An 18624-nucleotide genomic window follows, 5' to 3' on the forward strand; every position below is an offset into this window, starting at 1 on the left:
CTCTCCCCCCGCCCCCCGTCCCCACCTCCGGCTCACAATGTGCTGACCCCTCCCGGCCCCGCCGCGCGCATCCCGGGTCTCCTGCCGCCGCACTCCCTCAGGAAGTGACAGACTCCAGGCCCCTTCCTCCGCCCTGTCCCCCCGGACTGAACGCCACACACGTACTCACACCCTCCACCCCGCTCACACTCGGGCTAGCGAAGCGACCATGAGGCCCCGGAGGTAAGCAGCGCGCCCCGTAGCCGGGCGAGTGCGAGTGTGGCCGGGTGTGCGCGCGGGTGCGGACGCAGCTCGCGGCCCCGGGTCTGGCACGTGAGCAACGTCGAGGGGAGCTCGGTGCCGAGGAGCAGGAAGAAAGGAGGAGGCGCGAGCGCCAGGGAGGGGAAAGGACAGGGCAAGGTGGGGAAGTGACAGGTCTCGCAGCAAGTTGTCGTGCGGGAGCAGGAACCGCGTCCTTCCTTCGCCGGCCCTGATTTATTGCCCCAGCGTTACCGCTGAGATGCGGGCGGTCGATGTACTTCCGGGTTCACACCTTTCTCTCCCCGCTCGGTGCCGCTGGGTCTGCGCTCGGTGCGGGCGGTGCGTCGCCAGCGCTTCGCCCGGTCTCTCCGCCGCGGCCGCCGCCCGGCGGTCAGAGCCGGCTGGAAGCGGGAGGGCCGGACGGGAAGGGGGAGCGGGCGACTCGCGTTCGCAGCGGTACGGCGCCGGCTGCGGTCCTGGAGGTCGGTTCGCGCGGCCGGTGCTGGCTACTCGGACACGCGGAGCGGCACCAGCAGAGGGCGTCCGCACCTGCCCTGCCCGCCCGCGCTCCGCCAACGGAGCTGCTTTGTACCGGGCAGGCGTCGGGGATCCTTTTTGCTTCGGTGTCGGTGGTGTAAATTAATGAATTAAAACTAAGAATTTGAGGAGAACGGAGAAAAACGCTCTTGGATGTAGGTTGCTTTTGAAAAGAAAAAACGAAGTGATGCATTCGTAGGAGCATTAACCGACTACTGACTGGACCATCGGAAGCGGGTGCATTACGAGGATTTGTACTACTAAACTTTTTTTTTTAATTGCACATTGGTAAACATTAAGTGTTTTCGAGTAATATCTTACAGTATGTATTTAGTGTCCTCATTTCGGAAATTTCTTAAATGTAAGTAATAGTCCGCCATTTTGAATTGTTTCATGTAACACTGACTGAAATCTTAGGTTCCTGTGTTTCCTTGAGTTCCTTTCCGTTCTTTTTGTGGATTTGTTTTCATCGATACGTTTTTAAGGTTACCGGGTATGATTATGAGTTCTCCAGTGAAGATTGTTATATGTACAATTGTTAGTGCAAGGGAAAAATAAATTATACTTATGTTTTATTGTTTTAATTTCTTAGTCACAAACATTGTGGAAGTTAAAAATTATACATGGAAGCTAACAGAATTAATTTAAAACATCGTACAATGTTGTTGGAAAATGTGACTTTTGTGGATTTTACTCTGATCAAAAAAAAATTTCCTCCTCTTTGCCTTCTTTGTCCAGATTGTTACCACAGTTAGCTAGGTGATGATGCAAAAATGCTTTTTGAAATTCATTTGTTGTTAAAACACATTTTTAAGTCCAACAATAAATTATGAAGCATCACAATTTTATGAAAGATTAAAGGGAAACTTTACAACTTAAATTCTTGGAAATGTATGCCAGTTTGTGATTTTCAAAATATTTGTGTATTTGTCATGAAATTTGTACCATTTTTTTCTGCAGTGGACTTGCACATATATGATAGAGGGGTCATACTATAAGTTAACATAATATGTAATATATTCCATTTAGATTAAGAATTAGACCCTACTCCATTTGGGGGGAATTCTTGCTTCCCAAATTCTTTATTTCTGAAAATATGAAATAGGACAGTGCAGCATGCCTAAATTTACTATATACCTTCAGGAATTAAACTCACATAGGCCTTTCTAGTACTTGTAAGGAGGGGAAGATACCACAAATGAAAAAAATACTTTGACTTTTCTATTTTATAAATTGGATCAGCTAATCATTGCTTGATAACAAAATGTCAAGCATTAAGTATCTGGATCAGTTTGTAATGCATGTTGGTTATAAAAACTGTATATAGGTGCTTCTCTATTAACAGATCTGGAACATAATAAATCAAGGATCAGTTCTCATTAATCCTTGTCCAGTTGTAGTATCTTCCTTTATGTCTGTGCCAAACATCTTTCAGAAACAATGAAAAATTTATTATGAAATTAATCAGGATTTAAATTTAAAAATCTGTTATGGGGAAAATACAGTTAAACAGATTGAGTGTTAATGTGACAGTGCTCAGTTTTCAGCATGCCTTATTTTAAAGTGTGTTGTACATGTAAATTCCAAAAACACAGGATTTTAGTAAATATAGTGGATTTAATGTAGGGTTTTTTTTCCTATTCACCCTGAAGAAAAAGAAGATTAAACAGATCTTACCTGTCTGATAGTTTGGTACTGTTTGCTGTCTGATCACGTAACTTTTTTTGGTATTTATAACACACTGCTATCATAATTTACAAACCATGATTAAAGGAAAAATAAGTTATTAAATTAAACATATATGCAGCCCTTCGGTTTAAGGCTGATGTCTCTTTAAAATGGTTAAAGTACTCTTCATAACTACCAAATTTGGTGACTGTATTAGAAAACTCCAATCAGAAAATGATCTATAAACATTTATCTTAATCCATAGTTGAGTTGATTAAAAAAATGGGAAGTGGAGATTCATCCAGGAAACAATTTAGAAGTATTTAAAGCTATTGATTGTGAAAGAGACATTGCAGAATTTTGGTCAGCCAAGGAGTTTTCTTATTTAATAATTTTTAATGGAATCTCATTTCCTTTTAAAATTCTTTAAGTCCATAAATGCCCAAAGTTTTAATGTTTAAATGCTTAGAACCTGCACCTAATTTTCTTGCCTTTTAAAAGGACTGTATTTTCTTTACAAGTAAGTACTGTTTTTGATGAACCACAAGAGAAAAAAGAATTTTTAGCTTGCCACTGAGAACAATGAAAATTATTTACATTAAAAAATGTAGGATTGATTCATTTGAACATATCTAGGAATATATGAAATCTAGAGTCACATTGGGTCGAGAAACTTGCCTGCTGTGTACATATACTGTGTTGTATTTCTTGGACACAAGGATGCTCTATAAAGTCGCTGACCATAGTGCTGAACCAAGACAGCCATATTGGTCACTGCTAAATCTGACTGAAAACTGTACACAGAATTATGTAAAGGTTCATGTAGCACCATCAGTGTAGGAAATATGTACATTATATTTCACATATACTTTTTATGTATTTTTTTCACTCAGCTGCATTGAAATGAACCAGAAATTGTAATAGAGAAATGTTATTTCTAAAGTATATTAATTTACTGAATAAAATTGATTTTGAGTAATGTCAGTAAAATCAATGGGATCAATGCTAGAGGTTATCCCTTTCTTTGAAAGCTGTCACTTGCAGATGAAGACAAGACTTTGAAGCCAATTTAAGCAACCAATGATTTCTCTCAAAAATTATACTTTTAGTTGATGTCACTGTAAGTTTGAGTAGGAACTTGATATTTGCTGTTTTTATTCAGGTTTATATCCTGGCACTATCAAAATCAACATCACAACAGTATTTTTGGGATTAATAAAGTTAGAAATCACTCATTAAATACATTCTTAGGAACAATAATAATATAAGCAATTTCTAGATAAAAAGAAAAATATAAAATTTGAAATGATAATGATCTTGATTTAGCACTTTGAGGAAATTTTCTATTGTTTGAAGCAGAATGAACAACATGCTGTCATTGCTTATGATATTACTGTGTTCTACATTATATGAAATGAACACTGGTGTGAAACCATTGTAGAAATTACCTGAAAAGGAATGTTGTAATACATCTAACATTTCAGTGAAAAGTACTATTTTAGGCATAGAACTTTGACATTATTTTCCTAAAAATAGAATGGGTTGATATGCAGGATCATCAAATTAAGGGTCAAAGGTGACAAACCAGGACAAAGGGCATGCAGCTCATTTTCAAGTAATCAGTTTCTAGTTTTTTCATGGCTGAACAAAAGCTTAATTATATAGAAAAAAGGACTTAGTGTTGAGTGACCAGTTCCAATGGTGGAAAAACAAGTTTTAAATTTGCTACGTATTTCAAATCACTATTTCTTATTTAGGAATGCAAGAGCCAAAATGCAACTTTTATACTTCTTAAACAATTATTTTATGTAACTTTTTTTTCAAACTATGTTTCAATGAAAATATTCTCTACTGCATAGGCTGAAAACAGACTATTTTTTTGCAGTTTTAAATTTTTGAAAAAAATCTGTAAATTATATTTTTGCATTCATCTCTTGATGTGATCTCTTATGCTAGCTTCAATCCTATGATTTTTATTTAGTACTACATTTATTACACTATTAGATCACTGGCAATGATACAAGGTGAATAGCCTCTAAAACATTTTTTGATCTTTATTATATTAAAATGTTTATTGAAACTATTTCAAATGTACTGAAAGTTCTCATTTCGTTGTTAATCTCTTGTGATATAAATTTTTAACACATTAATGTGTATTAAAACTTAGAATGTGTTATCAAATAAAATTGTCTTGTTAACACTAACTAATTAGAAGTGTTCAGGTTTATTTTAAGTCATTTTTGTTTACCATATCAAGAAGCTACTCTAAAGTTTTCATCTTATAGTTGTGGTGGGCCTTCAGAGTGTATGTGATCAGCTTCAGTAAAATAGGAATTTTGCCATTATTTTGACTCTTTAAAACCACTATTGTTTTTATTTTCTTTTATTCAGTGCAGCCTAAACAGTGACTCAACTATGAGCTTTATTATTATAAAACTATTGTTTCTTACGGTGAAAAATACAGTTTGCATTAGCAAAACCAACTGCTGTGCCTTGTGTTACTATGTTCACATTCAAGTTAAAGAATTATTTACCAATTAACAGTTGTGCCATAGTCAGTGCCTTTAAACAATCTTGACAGTTTGCCAGTTGACTTAAATTATTATTCATTAAAATTTTTTATTTTCTAGAATAAATATTTTGCCGTAGTATTTGAAGAGAATGCTAGAATTGCTCACATCTTATGTAAAGCCAATAAAATTGCAATTTGTAAAATTTGTAAAATGGTTAAGAAACTTAAATTGATCTCTGTGTTTCAGCTGTATTATAAATGCTAGCCTCTCGGGGTAAGTGTTTACATAATGTATTACAAATAATAAAATAATAATGTATTATAATTAACTACATAAATATAAAAATGCAATTTAAAAATGTTTTTCCTATAGTAATATAAATTTTTTCTGTCAAGATAACATTCTAAATATTTTAGTACATGCTAAGTTTCCCTTATTGACATTCAAATACCTATGGTTATTCAACTGTATAAAGTCACATGTAAATATTTATTTTACTTTAAAGTAAATTGTTTTCTTTAACTGTACTGTATCTGTATATAGTTAGTAATATAGCATTTTCAGTTTTATTTAAAATTAGGATAGGATTTTGAGATAAATTACAAAATGGTTTATTCTGATTTTGCTAAGGTAGCATTTTAAAGTCTGTTCACTTAATTTGCAAAAAATAGTTATAATGAAGGGTTTTAATATATATTAATGTTCCTTTAGAGGATGGAGTAAGAAAACATTGTCATCAAGCACACACAATAACTTCGATGTTGACTTTCTACATCTAAAATTTTACTTCATATGTATATAAGTTGTATTTAAGTTACAGTAAATGTACTAAGTATCTTGCTTTTGGTTTTACTCTGATGTTTGTGTACTATGTTTGCTAATGATGTTAAGTAGTCGTTTAAAACCTTTTCTCCCATATATTCTAAGGAGAAGTCACATTGTTGCCTATTTTGCTTTCCAAAAGATGTATTGAAATATATTGAAATTGAAACATAACGTATATAGACTAGTTTTTGTTATAAACTATAAAGTGAGTGCTTTATTTAGTAAGCTGTAATGTACTTTACATTTATATTATTTTAGAAATTACTGATAGGAGAAACAATTTGTTATTTAAATATTTTTTTAAATATTGAAAAATTGTAGTGATGAGAATAATGACATCATTTTCCTTTTATGATAGTGAATGTTTTTTATTGCTAAATTATTTTTTTCCATCTTAAAGTAACTTGTTTTTTAGAGGTAAAAGCTAATGTGTAAATTGAATTGAAATAAAGTTCTGAGTAACATGTAGTAGCATTTTTATTTATTACTATTCAAGTCTTTGGGTTTAAGAATTTGGCAATTTTTAAAGAAATTACAGCATATAATGCAGATTAGCAAATACTTTTACATTGAATAGATAGAGTAGTGGATTCACAGCAACATGGAAAGTAGTTAAGAAGAATATGGTTACATATTTTTACAGGAGGAACCATGAAATCTAAGTGTAGTGGATAGAGTTTATAAGTTAAGTAATTTTACAATCGTGTATATTGAAAATTATTGAAACACTTTACATGTACATTTACATTTGTAACAGTCAAATGATTAATTGCCTATTCTCTTTTATTAAAAGTATGGTTTTAAGAAAATTTTGTGTACAAGTCCACTTAATTCATAAAAGGTATCCTAGGAATAGTCAACCAGTCAGAAATTCCTTAAGTCATTGGTTCATTAAAACATGTATTGAACACTAAAGAATGTTAGGATCACTAAAGATGAGATAAATATATGCAATCCCCTCCACCCCCTACCACACAGAGCATAGCATCAAGTTGGGATAGGGAGCATTTTCATGGGTTATTACAGTCAATTAGTGTACAGTATTATATGGTAGAGGCATTGTTCAGTATGGAACAGTAAGAAAGGGAGATCTAAGCCGAGATTTAAATGATAAATAGGGATGATTCTAGTGAAGGGGCAGAGAAACTTATTTTAGGATATCACAGTTTTAATTAGATTTTTGTTTTCTAAAATTTACTAAAAATTATGGTGTCAAATGAAAATACCCAGTTATAAAATTACAAAACTGTTTTTGGAGTGTCCATGCATTTAAAGGCTTATTTTTTATTTATCATTACTTCATGTCAAAAAATAGTCACCTATAGTAAACATATGAACATTTGGTATTTACCTATCTCATTCCTAAAATAGTTGTTTAGTAAACATTGGATGGATAGATTTTAATAACCACATTTAAACTTAATTCTATTTTCTTTACCTACTCTTGTAGGCAAGTTTGGTGAAAAATCTGAACATCTTTATCACTCAAATATATAGTGTTACTTAGCTAACTTTCTTCCACCATTTGATTTTCACTTCATTAAGTCTACCATTTGTAATAATTTATAGGAATTATTTGAAAAATTTTTTATGAATCCCTATTGAAAGTTTTCGTGTTGGTTTGAACTTTTCCGTAACTATAAGCAGATAAAGAAGATTAAACATGGGCTGGGGCTACTGGAACAGGAAAACATGAGCGAGGGGTTTGCTGAAGGTTATGTATAATATTTAAATGCACATCCACATAAACCAAATGTACAAAGTAAAACTATAAACTCAATATAAAAGAAAGCTCTGTTTCAATAAGTTTTAGTAATGAATTTTGTTAACTTTAGGGTCTGTCATTGTCTTCTTTTGGTTGTAAACACAAGATAACTGAAAGATTTAATGGCTAGAGGTTCTCATGCCTTTTGTTGACAATATTCCTCTATTCTTTCCAAATCATACTCAGTGGGATTGTCATCCTTTGTAGGAAGAATCTTGGGTTACCATTCAGTAGAACTCTGTACTTGGAAAAGCCTCCATTTCATTTTGAGAAGACAATTAGATTGCAACTTAAAGAATATACACATAATGGTGTATTTTTCGTGAGTTGATATAGTAGATTGAGTGTGTAAAACTTAGTTAAGGGAAGAAGGACAACCCTGGGTGGTAGCAGGTGAGTGGATGCATGCTCAAACCAATCTGTTTTTCAAACCTCAATGATTCTGAACCCCGGATAAAAATGATAGTTCAGTTGCCAGCAGGAGTTTCTCTTCCAATTGCTATACTTATTACTGGGCAACTCTTCACTGCAAGTTTTACTGTGTCATGACATCTGCCTATGGATATATTAGAGACACCAGTATTTATTCATATTTTTGAAACAAGAACTGTTTTTTTCTTTTAAGAATGTGGGTTTATACATATTAGAAAGCATTAAGTACACTTAGTTATTAGGTGTATTACTATTAATTTTTTTTCTCACAAAGTATTTGAATATAATGGACCCGATATGAATGGTATAGAACCACAATTAGATTCACATGATTTATCTTCTAAAATATAACTGAAAAGTCGATTAAGTTAATCAATAAAATATTGTAGGTTAGGCTGATTTTTAACTGTGGTTTTTAAAAATGGGATTTGGGAATTACAGTGTAAAATTAAACTTAAAAAAATTTTAAACTGTGTTGTTCATGAAATTGGCTCATGGACAATTAGGACTAATCTTAATGGTCTTGTGTAAAATGTTTTTTAAACAAATGTCCTGTAATAGGAACAAAAGGCGAGTTTATGCCAATTGGTTATATGATTTGCTGGGTGAGTCTTAAATTGTTTTTAAAAAGTTTATAGGTCACTTCACAGAGTCAAACACCTAGGCACTTTATTGCTTTCTAATAAATCATTAAACTGAAGAAGAGGCAATTAAATAGGCAATTAATGTAGTACTGACTTGAGCTCTCTGATTTTAGGTTCTTCAGAAGAGGATGAGGTCATTCAACCAGGTTTCATCAGCCCCAGGTTAGTCTCTCTCTCCGCCCCCATTAAATATGTAATTTGACTAATGTTTTAAAAAGGTTACTGGAGGCATGTAAGAAAACTTGACAGCCCTCAGCAAGTCTCCACTTTGGCAACATAGGTACCATATCCTACTGTACTCCAGATGATTTCATTTATAAACTGATCCTCCCGCCAGAATTGCAAGGATGAATTAGTCTCATTAACTCCTTTCCTTCTGATTATTAGACATTTTTCAGGGAATTTTTCTTAATTTAGGAAGTTTCATTTATTTTGCTTTTCATGAACATGTACAAATTTTTTCCTCATTATACTGCAAAAATAAATCATTTGAACTTTCAATAATTTAAACCTACACTTTAAAAAATATATATCCTTTTGCTTACAAAACCTAGACTTTTGGCATATATTTTCTTGTATTACTGAAATTAACTGAAAAATTATAACACTTTTCAGTAACAATTCTATTTGATAACCATCTGGTATTTTAGCTTCTGCTTTGCTGAATTTAGTGGCTTGGATCTACTCTTGATTAATACTGTTTTGAAAATACACTTAAGAGCTATAATATGTCAAAGTTTGTGAGCATTAATAAATACAAGTAAAAGGATGTTATTCTATTATTAAGTTTATTAAGTATAGGGTTGTAGGTAGCAAGAGGAATTAGAGATCAAATTTTTAATGAGGAAGCCACTGAGAGGCTTTGCCATTTGACAAACACTGTACTTTTTTCTAGAGTGAATCCTTTGACACAGAGATGATGCTCTTAATGAGTATCATGAAAAAGAAGATTGTGGAAAGTTACTACAATATTTTATTTTACTGCTTTGTTGCCCCTTATTATTGATTATGTTTTTTCTCTGGGGGCAGATTGGGGGCAGCCCAGGGACCTTTTTCTTTTCTGTTGGAAAATAATGTTAACACCAATGTGTTAAGTGACTGCAATAAAGTTTCATGTCTGTGTTTCCTTGTGATTAAAAAAGGGTTGGCCAAGGGAAAGATTCCACTTTGACCCAAAGAAAGGTTATTTCCAGATATTAGATGTAAACTGAAAGACTTGAACATTGACTGGTTCAGCCTCTTCACTTTGCAGATGAGGAAACTGAGGCCAAGAGAAGCTCAAATGACTGGCCTAAGGTCATAAAGTCATTAAAATGGGACCAGAACACTGGCCTCAGTTTCCTTTTTTCTTTCTTCTTTTTGTTTTTAAATTTTATTTATTTCAAGTAGTCTCTCTACACCCAATGTGGGGCTTGAACTCACAATCCTAAAATCAAGAGTCACACACTCTAACCAACTGAGCCAGCCAGGTGCCTGTGGCCTCCAGTTAGATGGGGTTTTTTTTTCCTCACAGATTTGCTTCCCACACAGGCATCTTTAAAACCTGAAGATTTCTTCTCACTTGTCTAATCTTTTACCCCTGCTCTTCCTTTCCTTCTCATTTTTCCATCTTCCTGTCCTCCCAGATAAGCCCAAAGTGATGATATTAAAAGAAATAACTTGGAAACAGTTCCACTCTTATTTCAGCTGATTATTTCTTTGAGGTTAAGTTTTAAAGAATAACCTTTGATTCATTGCTTTGGGAGATAGGGAAGGAATTGTATGTTTATGTTATTTAGTGTGGTTTCTACAGAGAATATTCACTGCAAAAATATCTTTAATATTATGAAGACTACATGTTTAGGTAGTACAGGTAAAAAATATGAACTCATTTTTCAAATAAAACATGAAGCTTCTTTTTGTGCTGTTTTGGGCAAATAATGTAATGCTTATTACTAAATGATTTTTCTAACTCAGTTGCTGTTCCATTTAGAATCATTTAAGGAAGTATTGAGTACAATTCAGAAGATATTTGTTAGGGGTAATAAAAAATTATATTTCTCCTTTTTGTTGGGGGAGAAGTATGTTAATAGAGTGGGACATTTTTCTATTCCAGTTTTTTTTTTTTTTTACAATAAACTTTCTAGAAAATGGTGGTCTTAAAATAATGCCCTTTCCTGAATTAATTGTGTTGCTTTGAATACTTTGCTGAAACATAACTGACCAAAAAGAAAGCTGTTTGTTTTTGAAACATGAAGGCAATTTGTCTGGAAAACTTAAAATGTATGCTAATCCATTCCTTCCCCCCCTAGTTTAATTATACATAGGGAAATGTGTTAATAAGATATTTAAAGGAAAAGTTTAAGAGAGTTTTACAGCTGTGTAAAAATTCTCAAATTGGAACAATTGTGTTTAAGCCAGAGCATTTTGCTTCCAGATAATGAAATTAAATGAGAACGGAATTTTACTTTTTGGAAACAAAAAATACCCCCCAATTCTGAAGTGCCTCTACTTTAAGACCAGCGCACCCAGGCGAGTACTCTTTCATTTGAGTCCGTATTGTAAGAATTTCAAGAAGTTATTTGCCAGCAATGCCAGTGGTTTGCTGAAACGCAGTGGGTGGGAGGAATCGGGAATGCTTTGCCCGACGTGTGGGTCCGCAGTTTTTGGGCGGGAAATCTCACCCCGGGGGCTAGAGAGCGAGTTCCCTAAAATCGTCCCGGCCACCCCTCCACCGCCTTCCCCGCAGAGTTCTTTTCCTGATCCTCCAAAGGCGCATCGCCACGTCTTCCTGGCTTCCCAAAAGGACGGCGCCAGGGGTCTGTCTGAAGACAGCTCCATTTTAGGTTTGGCCTGTTGGGGGGCGGGGGAGCGGGGGTGGTCAGCCCGGGGTGGGGGCGGGAGCCTGGTTCCCTTTTCCCCCTTGACCTCACTTATCTTAGGGGAAACTATGACCTGTCACAGACTAGGGACCAAATTGTAAATTTTATACATCTGGAAATGCAGTAAAGTAGTAGATTGTGCCAGGTGTTCCTTCAAAATAGTGAAGGCAAAGGTTTCTTTTGTTTGCTGTTCTTGGAGACGGAAGGACAAATTTAAACGCCTCTTATTAGTGAGAAATCACCAGCTTTCTTGGGAACGTTTTGACTTCTAAAGAGGGGGTGGTGATGTGATGAATAAGGGAAAGGTGACTGGGAAGAGAAAGGGGAGAGGAAGTTGCCGGGGCGGGAGGTGGAGGGAAAGGGCGGGTCCGCTGGCCTGGGGGTCTCGGCGACCCTGGGAGGCGGGCTGCGCGGGAAGACGCGCGGCTGCGAAGGCGAGGGCCGCGTGGGGGCTGCGGACCCCACCTTGTTTGCCTGGAGGAGCGCTCGGGTGGAGTCGCTCGCCGCAGTGCCACGGCCCCTCCTCCTAGTTTTAAGAAGAACCAAAGCATTGTTTCTGCTGTAATAGAAGTCACTCATTGCTTATAGTTGACCACAACGACGGGGTCTCTGGCACCTCTTTGGGCTCCTTGAATTGTACTCGTGGAGTTAAAAGAAAAGGAAAAAAAAGAAAACGGTCAATGAAATGTATACTTCGTTTTTTAAACGAAGACATTTTAGATTTTGATGACCAACGGGCATGTGATAGGTTAATTCCTTAATTTTTCTCCCCAGTGCGTTGATGATTCTTTGTAGCTACCTGAACGCATTTTAAAAACATTTTGAAAGAACTATGTTAAATCAAGCTACTAAACATTTGGCTTTCACAAATATAAAACATGCGTTTTGAGTCAAGCACAGGTCTTTCTGGCACTAAAAACAAGTAGGAAATGAGAAAAAAATTAAAACCAGAAGACTTCAGGAAGGTGACAAATTGGAAAGCATTCTAGGAGATTCATAGGACTATTTTATGTGAAAGAAGCACTCTAAGAGCTTAAGGAGATTATGGTCAGTTTTATTAAAAGGAAGAGGCTCAAAAGATTGGAGAGGAGGTGGGCAGAAAAGACGAATCTATTTAAATGACAGTACCATATCCCTCAAATAGTGGTATTTTGTGTTTGGCTGTGTCTCCTTGCTTCACTTCTCTCCCTTCCCAGTTTTCTCCCCTCCTCCTCTTTTATGCTTTCCTCTTCCCTTCTCTCTCTTTCTTTTCTACCCACCTCCCTCCCCCAGGTATGTAAATGTATTTGACTTAAATTCTTTGTGAATGAATGTTAGAGGATTTCTCTGAGTTCCCAGTTGGAAAAAGCCTTCTACACAACTTGAAAGGCTGATGTCCCTCTCAGGAAATGAATGAGTCGATAACCTCTGACACCAGTGACCAGTTCAGTGAACCCTACCTTAATTCCACTAATACTGGAGGCCCCCAAACAGGCAAGACTGTGAATCTCATAACCATACCATTCAATGTAGTTCAGTTATGGCATTTCACACTTTAATATATGTTTATATTTTGATAGGTTTGAATTAACATCAAGTTTAACCATACACAAGAATTCAGAATCTGCCTACATGTTGTTTCTGATTTCCTAATTAAATTATATTCTAATTAAAAATAAACTTAACAAATCAAATATTGTTTACCATAAGTATGTGTGAGTGACAAAACCAAACTATACTGCTCTGTGAATTTTATAATTACTTTCATATAAATAACAACATTCCCTTCAATTTACAGGACTACCTTTTCAGATTATTTTTCTGTTACCAGATGTTGATTTTTAAAAGTAATTCTTTCATTCAAAGTATAATAAAACATAACTTATTTTAAATTTTTCTCAATTTCATATTATGTGAGATGTTTCACCTGAAATACCATCATTAAAGTTACTTCATTATAGGTCAGTGTAATCAGTTGATTTCTACTATTAAAATAATGCCTAAAAATGTTTTGTTTGCAAATAATTTTTTGAGACCTTTTGTTACTCTTGCAAAATCATTTGGATTTTTACACTTGTGCTTTCTTCCTCACCAACTGGAACATGGTTATTCTACCCAAAGTAAATAAAGTGAGAAAGCTTTGCCTCCTTTCCTGAGAAACAACAAAAGCAATAAACAGGAAAAATCTTTCTAAATTGATCAATCTTGATTGATGCCTTTTACCACAAACAGCTGAAAAGAACATATTTACACATACCCATTTATTTGTTCCGCACTAACTAGTAAGAATTTATATTTAGTTGTTTAATATGGGGACAGGGTGTAAATAGGTGCATTCTGTGAGTTTTTAAAGCTTTTAGATTCAGAATCCCCACATTTTAGTTTGTGTGAAACAGTATTAGAGTTAGAGGAGTGTGGGCATGTTTGGAGATCCGGGGAGGGGGTTGCGGGTAAGGTGGGGGAGGGTCAACTCGGGTAGCTTTGCCGAAGGGAAGTGGTATCTGTACAGTTTTTCCGTAAACTGCTTGTTTAAGAAAATGGGGGGTGGGGTGGGGGAAAGAGTGGTGGTGCTTTGTAGTGTTTCAAAGACGGGTTATATTTTGTATTTTAAAGGAAGTAAGTCATTTCTAGTTGATCTGTAATATTTGTTGTAGTATTCGATGAGGGCGGTAATATTGGCGTCAGCATCTAGTAATCAACAATCGTTTGAATCAATTTGAAAGGTAAATGGTAAGCATTTTGAAACTGGGGCCGGGCCAGAGAAGGGATGGTAGGAGCCTAATCCGTTATTAAATGTTCGTTTATTTGATTCTTCTGTCTATTAGCAGTGGACTTATTAAGTATCAGGGTCCAATCAATATAATATGAATTTACCTTTTTTTACCCCACTTGTCCCCTTTCTTCTCCCCTCCCCCGCCCGTGCCCGCTTTTTTTCCTCCTCCCCCCCTCCCTTTCTCTGGTTCTGCGACCGCCTGTGCTGGCGGCTCCTCTTCACCTCCCCTGCCTGGCGCTCCCCTCCCCCTCCCTGCCCTACGTCGTCTTGCTCTTGGGGAACAATCGCCACTGATTGAGGTTCACTCTATGTTAGCCTGGAAAACTGGGCTGTTATTTAGGAAGTCATTAATCACATCTCCTCTCCCGGAAAGAGATGGCGGAGAAACCTGTGAAGTACAATTCCCCCTTCAAAATGTTCCGAACTGATAAACCTAAACATAATTTGAGTACATGAAAGTGCTAGCGATTTTTCCGGTTGGATCTTATTTTAAATTTGAAAAAAATTTTGGAGCACGATCAGGTAAATGTGTGCTTTTGCCTTATTGTAGGTGTACGTTACTATTATCCAAAGTTTCATGGAGATATATAATTAGGTTTAATTAGATCCTTTGTAAATTATACATTTTCCTCTAAGAATTGAATTAAATATGAAATTTTTTGCCCCACGCAGGTTTACTACTGTGGACAAGTTGACTTCTTAGGGGAAAAAAGGCATAACATTGGTTGCTTTATTTAAAGGGCTTTTCCCCCCTAAATGAGATTATTTGGACAGGCTTGTGTGTAAGGCACGCGTGTGCACATATATGACCGTGCCGTTTCTCTAAATCGACGATTCACAAGGACCCTCCATTGTGTCTAAGTAAAAGCACGAAATCAGCATTCTGATTTATCGCAAAGAACCGTCCCAAATTGTCTTTAAGATAACATGTTTGAGTTTTTCATGTTCATTCATAAATTATTTTGATGTCAGCATAGATGAAATGGCGATTGGTTATCTCTTCCTCTTGCCAGCCCCTTAAGGATCCGAGGTGAAATTAGTAGCAAGAAAGCATGTAATTGACAAAGTCACGTGGCTCAGGGGGCCAGAAACTGGAGAGAGAAGAGAAAAAAATCAAAAGAGGGAAAGCACATTAGACCATGCGAGCTAAATTTGTGATCGCACAAAATCAAGATGTTAGATTGATGCAGAAGATCACTCCGTTCCAAAGGGAAAGTTTTCATCTCACGAGTTTGGAGCAGAGGGCCCGTGGGGCAACATGGCCGAAGGTTAATTTTCTTTTCTATTGTTTTACTGTGATTTTTCTCTCTTCCTTTCTCTCCCCCCTCCCTTTTCCACCCTTCTTTGCCTGTCCCCCCTTCCCCCTTTACCCCAATACCGGGCAATACCCCCACTCCCCTTCGCGCAGTGGGGCTTTCTACAACCTATTGTTATAGATCTCCAAAAATGTTTTGTACCGCCCACACTGATTCACAACTTGAAAAGCTTTCAGGGGGCTATTGTTTGAATTGTTTGAGTGTGATTAAGTGCAGTTTCAGTTAGTGAGCCCAAGAAAACTTTTATACACCTGCCCCCTCCCCCATTCCACCCCAACTTTAATTGAAAGTTATTGGGGGGAGGGGAATGCACATTGCAAATAACCCTGGATTCGCTGCCGCTGCGTGTGTATTAACTAGCTCTAACCATCTTCACGATTTCTCTTCCCCCCTCGTGCCCGCCAGAGAGAATAGTTAGGCTGAATATTTCTTTTTGTAAATGGGATCAGTGTTAAATCAGCAATATGCAAGTAAAGTATCGCATGCTCTACTGTAATATGTGGCTGAAAAAAATGGAGTTAAATGAAAAAGTACACGTATGTACAGAAAAGTGGAAGTTGATGTGATCGATAGACCAGTGTGGCTCCCTCCTCCCCTGCTTCCCCTTTTAACCCTTTCATTTTAAATATTTTCTGTAGAAGAAAAGATCAGCCATTTATTGGAATTTCTTTCTGTTTCCTTCCCCACCCCCCCCCCCAAGCAGTTTTCCTCTCTTTCAATGAACAGTTTGGGAATACAGACTAACTGACCTTTTTTTTTTTTGTCCTGTTCTACTCAGGCGGGGCAGGCAAAGGTGGTGGAGAAGGGCCCGGGAAGCTGCCAGAGCCGGCAGAGGAGGAATCCCAGATTTTGCACGGAACTGGCCACTGTAAGTGGTTCAATGTGCGAATGGGATTTGGATTCATCTCCATGATAAACCGAGAGGGAAGCCCCCTGGATATTCCAGTCGATGTGTTTGTGCACCAAGTAAGCCAAAGTTTTTCTCCCTTCTTCTCCTTTTACCATGTGTAGGATTTGGTCAGTAGTTTTGTCGCTGGACATACACAGTAAGACAAAATCTTCCTTACAATCAGGAGTTAATACGGTATTTGTATGGTCTCCTTACTGAGTATATTTTCCTAAACAGAAAATCTTTGAAATTTCACTGCTTGGCTGCTGGTTGACTTTATTAGCAAGTTCTCCTCTTCATTCGACAGCGAAATTGCTGTAGTGTAGCTTCCGGTGTTATCGGTTACAATATACTTTGTCGCCTGTGCCTAGTGAATGAATGGGGAAATGAATGAAGAAACAGGGATCATTTAAGCTACAGAACTACAAGAACAACAACAACAAAACGTTTGCTATTGTAGGACACCTTTTAGACACCTTTAGTCACACTAGCTTTCTCTGTTACTGTATTTGTTTCCTGGTTTTTTAGGTTTAAATAAAAATAATTTGATTTCACAGTAAAATAAGATAGAAGACTATTGGTCTACCATGGATTTGACGAAATGCCCAAGGATAGGTTGTTCGGTAGTCAAACATTTTAGAAATGTGTTCCCTTTTAGGGCATAGGTCCAAGGATACTGTCTCTTTAAGAAACTGTACTCAAAAAAACATGTGGCCAGCTGTGGCTCTAGTTTGTGTGTCTAAAATGTGCTAGTCTGCCACTTTGCGTGAATTTCCACCATTGCTTATATTGTATTGTGATTTTTAAAGATGCTTAAATACCAAACAAAATGTCATTGCTTATCATTTTTTAAACTTTACCCAGAAACTAGTAAATTAATACCTCTTCCATTTTTACTCCTCTCTATTGCTTAATCTCAACATAGTAAAAAAAATATAGTTTGCAGGTTTGATAATTGCATTGAAAGAAGTTAATTCTCTGTAATGAATTCTTAGGACTAAAGGGATTTAAAACCAAAGAAGTTTGATTTGGCTTGACATTTAAGTTTTAAAAATTGAATGAATGGCTATCAATAGTACAAGTTGACTGACAGATACAAGAAAATACTTACTACTTGCATGAAAATTATATATTTTATTTGATACTGTGTTGCACTTTCCTGGTGATATTTACAACCTCCTTTACCCCCAAGGAGTATCATCTTCAAATTAAGTATATAAACAATACACATATGAAACCACTCTGTTTTGATCTGTTGTCCTGTGGTGGTCCGTAGCTTCTGACCTTGCTGTGTGGTGTATGTTTTCCTTTCCTAAAGGCCTGGCCATCATTATTGGCTGTTTACATGTGGAAGGATCAGCATAATCTGTGAATTGAAACAGGGTTTACATACGTAAATAGAAGTCTATAGACAGGCTACTGGATTTTATGCCTCCTACTTGATATTGTAAAATGAACCTGCATTTTCAGCTTTTTTTCCTCCCTAGACTGAATGACTTGAAATCATTGACAAATTCATTTTCTCTCAGGCTCTGGCTTTCCCTACTTTGAACCTCCTTCAGGTTGTTAAATTGTTCTTTACGATCTCATAAATTTGTTTTATAGATGAATGAAAAAAAATAGCCCTTTTCTTCTTTGATCACACCTTGTTATAATTTAGTTTTCTATGTTTTGCTTTTAGTACTTTCAAATATTAGACATTTTATTAACCAATATTAATGTTTAGAACCACAAGACATCCAAATTTAATCTGTTTTAATGATTGTATGTTGGTAAACATATGTATATCCATTGAATTATGAGATACCATATTCCTGGGAAAGTTTTATTTATAGATAGTAAATAATTTTTAGAGTATAAATACCAATTATTAATATTAAATTGCTTTAATCCTGTTACAAGTTATGTATTTACTTAAAAAGTATTAAAATGGTGAGATAAAATTTCTCAAAATATGTATTGTTGTATTCTTCAGAAGAATATATCTAGATACATTCTTGGGAAGAAGTATGTAAAAAAAAAGTTGATAAAACTTAAGTATTAGCAGTTTTGTGATATAAAAAAGGGCAGTGATATTTTTTAAATTTGGAATTAGAAAGTGATATTTTAGGGAGTTTTTTGTTGGCTACAGTATTTGTTTTTGAAATATGTCTCACTTTTTTCCTAGGGAAAATTAACTTTA

The 18624-nt window shown here is 36.1% G+C and overlaps 1 protein-coding gene across 1 annotated transcript in view; it reads left to right on the plus strand.

Annotated features, from left to right (window-relative positions):
* The first annotated feature begins 132 nt into the window (after positions 1 to 132).
* Positions 133 to 18624, plus strand: part of LIN28B (lin-28 homolog B) — a 131772-nt gene continuing 113280 nt past the window's right edge. The window contains exons 1-3 of the mRNA XM_029944105.1: positions 133 to 222; positions 8738 to 8786; positions 16332 to 16519. Of these exons, the coding sequence (XP_029799965.1) occupies positions 8753 to 8786; positions 16332 to 16519 (222 nt within the window). The 5' untranslated portion in view covers positions 133 to 222; positions 8738 to 8752. The remainder of the gene's footprint in view (positions 223 to 8737; positions 8787 to 16331; positions 16520 to 18624) is intronic.

Source organism: Suricata suricatta, chromosome 7 (genome assembly GCF_006229205.1).
Source record: "Suricata suricatta isolate VVHF042 chromosome 7, meerkat_22Aug2017_6uvM2_HiC, whole genome shotgun sequence".
In the NCBI taxonomy this organism is placed as follows: domain Eukaryota; kingdom Metazoa; phylum Chordata; class Mammalia; order Carnivora; family Herpestidae; genus Suricata; species Suricata suricatta.